Source organism: Chaetura pelagica, unplaced genomic scaffold (assembly GCF_000747805.2).
Source record: "Chaetura pelagica isolate M959 unplaced genomic scaffold, ChaPel_1.0 scaffold356, whole genome shotgun sequence".
Lineage (NCBI taxonomy): Eukaryota > Metazoa > Chordata > Aves > Apodiformes > Apodidae > Chaetura > Chaetura pelagica.
In genome coordinates this window covers 5292314-5302396 of record NW_009953964.1, presented here as the reverse complement: position 1 = coordinate 5302396, position 10083 = coordinate 5292314, and the positions used below count along the sequence as shown (strand labels likewise).

The 10083-nt window shown below is 51.5% G+C and overlaps 1 protein-coding gene across 1 annotated transcript in view; it reads right to left on the bottom strand.

The window, feature by feature from the left end:
* Window positions 1–6500: 6500 nt before the first annotated feature.
* SH3PXD2B (SH3 and PX domains 2B) overlaps window positions 6501–10083 on the bottom strand; it is a 79833-nt gene continuing 76250 nt past the window's right edge. The window contains exons 11-13 of the mRNA XM_010002074.1: window positions 9270–9319; window positions 8664–8797; window positions 6501–7995 (exon numbers count right to left, since the gene is read on the bottom strand). Of these exons, the coding sequence (XP_010000376.1) occupies window positions 6501–7995; window positions 8664–8797; window positions 9270–9319 (1679 nt within the window). The remainder of the gene's footprint in view (window positions 7996–8663; window positions 8798–9269; window positions 9320–10083) is intronic.

Genomic DNA, 10083 nt, shown 5'->3' with positions numbered 1-10083 from the left:
GCTTGGATCTGGGCTAGTGAATGCCAGCTGCCATCCCTGGGGCTGCTGTCCCTGTTCCAGGGGTGCCCTGTCACTTTCAGTAGCTGCACATGGCTGTGTGCCTGAGCAGAGCAGAGCTTGGCTGACACCTCAGGTCCTCAATGAGTGGGGGTAGCTGAATGCCTGGGGTGGAGTTTTTATTGGTATAACTCTTATTTTTTTTAAGCCAGCAAGGAGAAATACTGAATCCACCCCAGGCTGTGTCTGAGGTCTTCAGGACACATTGCATAAGCTGAATTTTTGCTGTAGCAGCTGAGACCAGTTTCCAGGAGTGCAGCATCCCGTGGGGCCAGCAAGGGGAGCCAGTTCAGTCAAGGTCCGGAGGGTGGCCATGCAGTGAGCAGGATGGGAAAGCAGTGGACATGGTGCCCTGCCTGTCTGAAAGCAACAGGAATTTTTCCAAAATAGGCCTCTTAAAATAAAATGATTTCCAGGAAAAGGTAGCCTCTTACAGATTTAATCGTTAGTACTCGTATTGCTATTTTTTTTAAACAGTCTGATGATATATGATTTGTACAGAAGATCTGTTTGTGCCTTATAAGGGTGTCTGTGCACTTTTTATCCTTTTTAAAGCAACTTTTAAAAACAAAAAAAAAAGGGGGGGGGGAAACAACACAGATCAATGGTAGTTTTATAGAATTTTGTGTTCACTGAGAATCTTGCTTTTTATATATATATATATATTAGAGTGAAAAAGTGTTAATTTCCATGGATTCCCCCCTCTCCTCCTAACCTATTTGTTTAAAAATTTAAAAAAAAAAAAGGAAGGAAGAAAGAAAGAAAGGAAAAAAAGAGATGGGGAACTCTTACCTTCCCTCTTTCTGAGACAGTTCCTCTCTTACCATTACCTTTATGATTCAATACTGTGACCTGCACATCATGGTTAAGCTGAATCAGATTTTGGACCTCTGTATTAGGCATTTCAAGCAAATTATTGGGGGGACTGGGGTGGGGAGGGCATCGCACGAGGGAGGGAACTGCACTTCTACATGTCAGTGCTCTATAGCCTTGTGTTTTGTGCTGTGTGTTTTACTTTTGTCCATTTACCTGTTTTACATTAATATAATTTTACTTGTTTATGAAACAAATAAACCTTTGGCTTGTAAAAGGGTGCTCCCAAGTGTTTAAAAGCATTTGACCTGCAGGGTGAGCAAATTATTTCTGAAGTGTAGCCATATGAATAGATAGAGGCAGAACCACCTCTGGTCAGCTCTGGCAGCTCTGATCCAAAAGAAAAAAAAAAAAAAAAAAAGAAAAAAAATCACTTTAAATACCTCAGATGAGCTTTGCTTTGTTCCTGGGAGGTCAGTGCACAGCAGCTGCTGGCTGCCTTGATAGGCAGGGTGGGGAGATTCCTGGCTCATTTAGCATTACAAACCTTGAATATCTGGCTGGCCACTGCAGTAAAAGCAGGGTGTATTTTAGGGCTACAGAGAGGAGAGGATGTCCTGTGCCAGATGCCCTCTCCAGGTGCCCCAAATTTATTGTCCAATCTGCACTGTCTCAAGGAAGGCAGCTGCCAGCCTGGCCCTGCTCCTCTGCCTGTGCTGGGCCTGCAGCAGCCTGGGGACCACAGAGGCTGGCCCAGGGACTGGGTGATGCAGGCATGGGCTGCTTTCTCCTTCCCTTCTCCTTCCCTTCCCGTTCCCCTTCTCCAGTTGTTTTTGTCTGGTAGCAATGCCTGGCTCTTTATTTCACAAGCAGAGGCCAACAGAAGGCTGCTCTGTAAACTGTTTATATCCTGAAATATGGCCTGCTGAAGCCAGACACCAGTTAAGCAGCCTCAGATGTGGTTTAAAGTGGAGTGGAAGAATTCATTCATAATTCTGCCCTGGCAAGAACACGATCATAGTTGAGCCTTTGCACGAAAAACCTCATGAGCTGCAGGTGGTGATGGAACCCAACAATGTCTATTTATGTCAAAATGCCTTTTTATAAACTCTGCTGCCCCACTTTATCCAGAGACCTGATCCCTGAGAGCTACTAACAGACTAATGGTGCCTGTTTCAGGCCATGGAGTGACTTTGCACCTCACTTGGCATTACCATGATGGAGAACCACAGCCTGCTCCCATCACCTGCACCTGCAGCCTGCCAGCCCCCCATGCTCATCCCCTTTGTCAGCCTGGATGCTGTGACACACATACCAGCCTGAACTGAGTCTCCCAGATAATGGGGATAAACCCCAAAACTTTGCTGAGCACTGTTCAACCTAGCGATGACATTTCTCCTCTCACGAGCGCTGGGGTACACACAGTGCAGAGAGAGGACCAGACTAAAACCCCACATGGGGAGTATGCCTATGGCAACATTTCCCTTCCAACCACAGCTGCAGGGAAGAAACATCCACCCCGTGACAGAGCAGAGCACAGACACCACACACCACACCCGAACCCTGTTCCTGCAGTGCCTCCAGCATGGGATACCCATGAGGTGAACTGGGGCATGACAATGGAGGATCTGGGCTGTTCATGGCCAGGAATTAAGTCAGAAATTCCAGGTGTTGTGATCTGTTGTTAAAAGGGCTGTCACAGCCAGAAGCCTGTGCCTCAAGCCCCCTCAAACCCAGCACCACCTTGTTCATCTGGCAAACACAAGTTCCCCAGGACAGAGAAAATGGCTCACCTGGGGATGGTTCCTTCACAGCACAACAGGAGTGCAGCTCAACGGCTCAGAGCTTCTTGCTGGATGCACAGTTGCAGTGACAAATGGCACATGCCAAAGCCCAAACCAGCTCCCGGGGCAGAGCTTCCATCACTCCAGGCAGGAGAGCAGCACACCTCCTGAGACAGCCACCGTGCAGCACCCCAGACATACACCAGCAAGACAGGTGGGTTCACAAGGGTGCTTGAAACCAGTCAAGCACTTTATTTTTATTTCTTAAAAAAACAAACAAACAAGAAAACCACCAAGAAACCCCCCACCAAATTAAAAAAAAACAACAAAACAACAAACCAGAAACGAAAAACACAACACAAAAATCAGTCCCCTACTGTTGAAAGTCTAGATACGGCATTTACAAGCTACATCTACCTTCTGCTGACCCCCCACCCGCCCACAGTAATGTAGATTTATACACACGTACATAATATAGGGAGACATGGACAGACAAATGGACTTGGAGAGCCTGTGAGAAGGAGCAGGGTGCAGCAGGGGCCTCCAGCTTGCTATGGATGTGTGGAGCCACAGGACCTCCCCAACACCCGGCTCGCCCACCCCAAGCTGTGGCAGTGCCCCCCTTGCCACAAGCCCTGGCCTTGGGGCTGTGCTGGTGGTGGGCAAGGAGGGAGGGTGGTCCTTGGCTTATGGGGTGATGCACCTTGTGGACAAGCTCAGGGTGCTGAGGCTCCCACCCACCCTCCTCCTCCTCACGAGGTAGTCAGGGAGCTTGGCCACATTTGACAGGCAATGAACAGACAGGAGACAGAGCCTGGCAGAGGGCACGTGTGGCTGCCAAACCTAGGGAGGGGAGCACATGTCGGACAGGGGAGGGCAAAGCTCTGCTAGCCCAGTGGCTCTCAGCTCTTCTTGACAGGAGCCCATGTCCAGCCTGTGGTCCCATCTCAGACAGAAAAGCAGCAGGAAGGGTTAAGGCTGCAGGTGTCAGCACCCTACAGAGGGTGACCCCCCCCACACCTTGGGCACTCACCCTTCCTTCTTGGAAGCTTTTTGGGAACAAGGGAGCGATCCTGTCACACGCTTAAGAAGCCAAATACAGTACTTGTGTCAGCAAAATGAAGCAGTACCAGTTCTGTGGTTCAGTCTGGGAGGAAATCAGAAATAGCCCTCATTTAGTACAGAGGCAACAGAAATAACATTGTCCCCTCTGAGGAAAGCTGAGGGCAGTGAGGTCTCTGGGACAGAGAAAAGAGAGATACTTCTGAGATTAAAAGGCCATTCAGCAAAGAGAAAGCAAGGACACAGTGCCATGGGGAAAGGGCACACAGCCTTTCCACCCTCTGTGGCAAAATGCCAGAGCAGACAGGGGACACAGGTCCAGCCTTCTCCCCAGATACAGTGGGGGCTGGATCTGGCCACTGAGCATCTCTGGCTTAACTCATCCTGTCCCCATTCCTTTCCAAAGTGAAAGGGATTTACTGGAGCAAAAGATGCACAGAGACAAGGCAGCATTGTTCCCAACCCACCCTGCAGCTCTCCCAGGAGCACATCAACACCTCACAACGTGCCATGCAAGGGATTTTTTAATTGGCTTGGGTTGCAGATGTATTGCTTATTGCCAGCTCAGGTGAGTCAGCCTGAGCAGAGGCTGATGTGGCACCAGAGAAACCTGTAGGTGGGAGGGAGAGGAATCAGCTGGAGACTGGGGTGCATGTATTCCCATGGCTAAACATTCCTAGGGCTTCTGGATATGAGGCTAGACTGGGGTGGTCAGGACTTCTCTATCAGACCAAATGAGGACTGGGACAAACTGCCCCATGACCCTCCCAGCACAAACTTCACCTGAGGCATCACCATTTTCATTCTGTATGCAGAGACACAGTGCCACATTTCCAGGGTAGAAAATGTGGGACAGAAAAGGAAGTGAGCACCTGGGGGTGGGGAGGGGCAGAGAACACTCCTTCAATTCTGCCAGCTTCAAATTAGAGGGAAAATTATATATATATATATATATAATAGCAGCAAAACAATGCAGCTGCAGCACTCACATTTAAAATTAGTTGAGGCTAGACTGGGGTGGTCAGGACTTCTCTATCAGACCAAATGAGGACTGGGACAAACTGCCCCATGACCCTCCCAGCACAAACTTCACCTGAGGCATCACCATTTTCATTCTGTATGCAGAGACACAGTGCCACATTTCCAGGGTAGAAAATGTGGGACAGAAAAGGAAGTGAGCACCTGGGGGTGGGGAGGGGCAGAGAACACTCCTTCAATTCTGCCAGCTTCAAATTAGAATTATATATATATATATATATATATATAATAGCAGAAAAACAATGCAGCTGCAGCACTCACATTTAAAATTAGTCTAGAAAGGGCAAAGGGGCTTGGTAAACAAGAAACCTGTGGAAGCACCAGGTTTAAAGTTCTTCCAGAGAGAGAAACTGTGGCCCTGAATCTGCGAGTAGCCAAGTACAGAAGGGAAGCAAGCAACACAGGGGAATACCAGCTCATCCACGCTCATCTTCCTGCTGGGATAAGCAACACTGTGGGCAAGATTAGGCTTGGCAGGCAGGAAAGCCCCGAACCCCAGGCTCTGCTTGACCTGAAGCCCCCCAAACTGCCCACCACGCAGGATAAAATCAAAGTACCTGGAAGACAGGCAGATGAGGTGACAAACAAGGCAGGGAGCCCCTGAGCACCAGACACACCTTGCAACTGGTTGTGATGAGGAGCTGAACTCCCACATTCTGGATTGCACTTGATAATATCAGCACCTACTGAAGGACCCACCTCCTGGCTGCTGCCCACCAGCCCAGGGAAGCTCTGTGGGTCACGGGAACAGGTCGTCCCCTATTAGTCCAACAGGCAGGGCAGTCTGTATGGAAAAGAAAACAAAACATCTCTTTTCCAGGGCTTCTGGGGTCATTTTGGTCCTCTGTGCCTTGCATAGTATTCTTCAGCTACTGAAGCAAAACACCTCTTGTTGTTTGGTTGCAGTACTGCAAGGGAGAAGCCTGCACAGCATCCTGGATCAGCACAGCGAGGACCCGTGTTCTGTACATGTCTGCATCTGGGTATTTTTTTTTCTTTTTTTCTTTTTTTTTTTTTTTCCACCAGGAGGATGTTGAAGTTAACACTTGTCATTGTAGAGCAGGGAAGGACCAAGGGAGGCCCGTGTGGCATGCACAGAGTGGGAGAAAGGCACAGCCTTCAGCTGGAGCCCAACACCTATGCCTGCATGTGCCTGCAGAGCAACAGGGACTCCATTATCAGCAATCATTCCTCTTTTTTGCTTCATTCCCTATGGCTCTGCTACACACCTAGACTATGAAATGTCACCTGCAACATTTGACCATGACCCTGAGCCTCAGGGAAAGGCAAATCATTTTGTGTTGCCAGATCTCCTTCGCTGGTACCATTCCATACATCTCTCCCTGGCTACTGCCAGAGGAATTTCTTTTCAATACCTAGTACAAGTGGCAAAAATGCCTATCAAGGGCTACCTCTCCAGCACAAAGAACCATGGTAGTCATTGTATGCAACAAAGCTTGGCCAGAGCAACTCTGGCTGCATGGCCAGGCTCCTGGCATGGCCAGGGAGTGCAGGCCCAGGGGGAACACAGGGAAGAGGATGGTGGGGGGGGGAGCACACAGGTGGGGAGAAGAAGCTGAGCTGCTTCCTTCACACTGCTGCCAGTGGGCACCAGCTGGGACGTGTGAGATCTCAATGACTATCTTTTTTTAAAAGCCAGCCTCATGGAAAACTATAAATTAATTTGCTAATTAAATACTCAGGTGAGAGACCAGGGAACCTTCAGCGGTGCAAGCAGAGGATCAGCTATGGCTTCTTCCGTAGGTAATTGGAAGGGATCCAGCCCTCCCAGCATGGCCCCCCAGTCAGAGCTTTGCAAAACCACCAGCCACTGCTGTTCTTCTCACGAACTTCGAACACAGTTCCTTCTTTAAAGCTGTTGGTCTCCTCATCACCTTCAAAATCTGCCACTGCCACATAGAGAGCTTCCTTGGAGATGTCTGGGCTGGAGATGGGGGCTGAGGTCCTCTCCTTGGCTTCCCCTCTCTCCACTGGCTTGGATATGACCTTTGGGCTGACGCTGCTTTTCACTTTGGCTTCGTCTTGGATGGAGGCAGAGAGGAAGGGCTTGGCTTTCGGAGGAACCAGCATGGGCCTCCCCGGCACTGGGGACGACCTGGTTTCAGGTGCTTCCCGTGCCAGGGCACTGATCTCTGTGGTGGGGCCAGAGGCAGGACCCCCTGTTTTCTTTGGGGGGGGTGGTCTGCGGGGTGGCACAACGGGGCGCTGTGGCGGGGGCTCCTTGGCACCTGGGGTGTTTGCTGGGCCCAGGGGAGATTTGGGCACCTCCTCTTTCGTGGTGTGGCTGTCCAGTTTGGGCAGGGGTTTGCTCTCCATGCTTGGTCGTTCCTGAAACCTTCCAGAAGCCTCTGAAGATACGATGGCATTATTGAAGGAGCTTTCGTTGGCAGCCACGTCCTGCTCGGAAGGTTTCTCTGGGCACTTGGCAGGTCTAAGCTTGCTCCTCAGGCTGCAAATGTCCAGTTTATCATCAGCTGGAGGTGGGTCAGTCCGGGTGGCTGCAGCGGGTTTTGGCTTGATCTGAGGTCTTGACTTCAAGAATGGATTCTGGGTGATGGGCTCAGGCTTGTCCTCCACGGGCTCAGCTTTTGGCTTGGTTGGCTTGACGATGGGCCGGAGGTTTGGCTTCTTCACTTCCTTGGCTGACACCTTATGTCCACATTCCAGTCCCATTTCATTTTTCAGCTGGAAGAGTTTCCCCTTCTCCGGTTTCACCTCAAGCTTCTTGCTGTCCCTTGGGGCTGCCGACTGTTTGGGTGGGATCATGGGTAAAATCATGCCTGGGGGCTTGGGGGGAGGCCTCTGCCTCTCCAGTAACTCGCCTTCCGATTTGATGATGGACTCCTTCCTGGGCGGCAGGCTGGGCTTCTCCTCCGTGTCACGATCCGAGATCTCCTCGTAGCCACCAGCAAAGGCTGGGTCCCCACTCTCGGGAGCCTCCTTCCCCTTCCAGTCCTTGGCCCACTTCCCTCCACAGTCTGTGCTGTTAGGAGGAGCCTCTGGCAGAGGACGGCAGGGCCCTGTCGCTTCCTCGCCGGCGCTGCTGCCGCCCATGGCATCCCCGGGCCGGGGCTGGCCCAGCTCGTTGGGAAGCGGAGCCAGGAAGTTGGGCCTGGAGGCACTGCTGGTTTTCTTGTACTTATCGATGAACGTCGCAGGGGCCCAGCCTTCCTTCTCCTCGATCTGAATGTACCACCAGCCGCTCAGGTTCTTCTCAATCCTGTCCTGGTAACTAAAAACCATGTAATCGCAGCACTGGCATCCTAACGGGAGGGGAAGCTGCTCATGGCCTCTGCCAGGGAACAAGACAGGCGCGCCAAGCCGAGCTGTCCCATCCCTGCTGGCGGCGGCCGCTGCGTGGCGCTGTTGAGCGACCAGCGGGCAGCCAGAACGGGTCACCCCGCTGGGCCCTGCGAGCTGCGGCCTGGGGCAGCCGCCGAGGGAAAATCCCCTCCGGGAAGCACGGCCTGCGTTTAGAAAAGCAAAATCCCAGCTTCCTGCAGAAGTGGGTGTGCTAAGAAAGTAGTTGTGGAAGGGCTTTTAACTTTACACCTGGCCTAAATAAGAAAAAAACCCACCATCTCCCCCATTTGTGATGAGGTTTTAATTTCCACTAGCTCAGACAACACAGCACCCACACGCTTGTGGGGCAGGAAGCCACCAAAAGCACTAGGGACTCCAAAGTCTGATGATACAGGTTTCTCTCCCACTCCAGGAGAGCTCTGGGATGTTAACAGTCCACAAATGCAATCACATGCACTACCATGCTCACTTGCCACCCAGAACATCAGATCTTCCCTGCCTGGAAAGGAAGCTCCTGCTTGAAACAAGCCCCAGGGCAGTGGGAGCCAGGAGCACAGACATGGGTTTGTGAGAAGGAGAGATGACAGTCTCACCTCTACTTTCATTCCTGCCTGGAAGCTGATGCCATCAGGGATGGTGGTTTGGAAGTCAGCAATGGTGTAATATTCCTCTTCCACTTGAGGAGGGACAGGAGGTTTGGGCAAGTTCAAACCACGTGGCTATGACAAGAAAAAAGAAAACCCATCAGGATGTTTCTACAGAAAGTGTGACACAACATCAACACAGACCACCCACCTGCAGACACAAGCCAGCATGGCCAGGCCAGGGAGATCAGACATGCCCGTGCAGCACCCTCACCAGCACAATCCATCAAACCATTCCCAGGCTGAGCAGAAAACTGCTCAGTGCCAGAACTCTTGCTGACAGCAGAGCCACCCTCTGCAGAGGGAGGGAGCCAGTCTGCAGCCTTGTGGGGCAGACTGGCCAGAAGTTAATTTAAAACCACATGCAAAGAGAAGGGTCTTGAGACAGCAGGGAGGTACTATGCATACTCCAGCCTTGACCAAGAGCAGAGCCCACGATACAGGGGCATGATCCCAAGCAAAGAATAACCAGTGACCAGAGCTCCTTTCAGTGCCCCTCTGTGATTCCCTTTGCTATTGCTGCTGTCCTGTATCAGCTGGCACTTACTATGGTGAGATCTCGGCGAGGAGGGGGTCTCTGCCTCATCTTTGGTGACTCTGCAGGGAAGAATTTCAGTTGCTGTTGAGTTTCTGGCTTTTGGTCACATGTGTGTTCAGAAAAGACAAGTGAAAAAGAAAACAGAAAGGCAAGGACCAAGCCTGCCCCATGGCCAAAGAAGCTAAAGGAGGAACCAGTCTACCCAGTACCCTGAGTGGCATGGGTCACCCAGGTTTTAAGGGTATCTGGAAGATGAACCAGCTTTGCACCATCAGGTGCTGCTGCAAAACGCAGCTGAGGTCACCAGCTGCATTTTCACCACGTGAAATTCATTTTTCATTGCAGGCCTGACCCAGAAAACCTGGTCTGGAGAGGTGTTAAAATGCCCCAGCTTCTGAGAGGAGAACATCTCCAGTCTGGGAGGGAGAAGCATTTATCCTCAACGCATTTGCTGATTCTCAGCAGGTCCCTGGGCCTGTGCTCCACCTGCGGCTGCAATGTCACCTCCAGCCCTTGCTGCAGAGCTCACAGCACTCGCAAGCCTCCTGCCTCCTGCACCCCCATACATTGCCCAAAAGCTGGCAGGAAAGGCTGTGCAGAGGAGAACATCTCCAGTCTGGGAGGGAGAAGCATTTATCCTCAACGCATTTGCTGATTCTCAGCAGGTCCCTGGGCCTGTGCTCCACCTGCGGCTGCAATGTCACCTCCAGCCCTTGCTGCAGAGCTCACAGCACTCGCAAGCCTCCTGCCTCCTGCACCCCCATACATTGCCCAAAAGCTGGCAGGAAAGGCTGTGCTGACACCCCAGCCACACTGGCCTCCT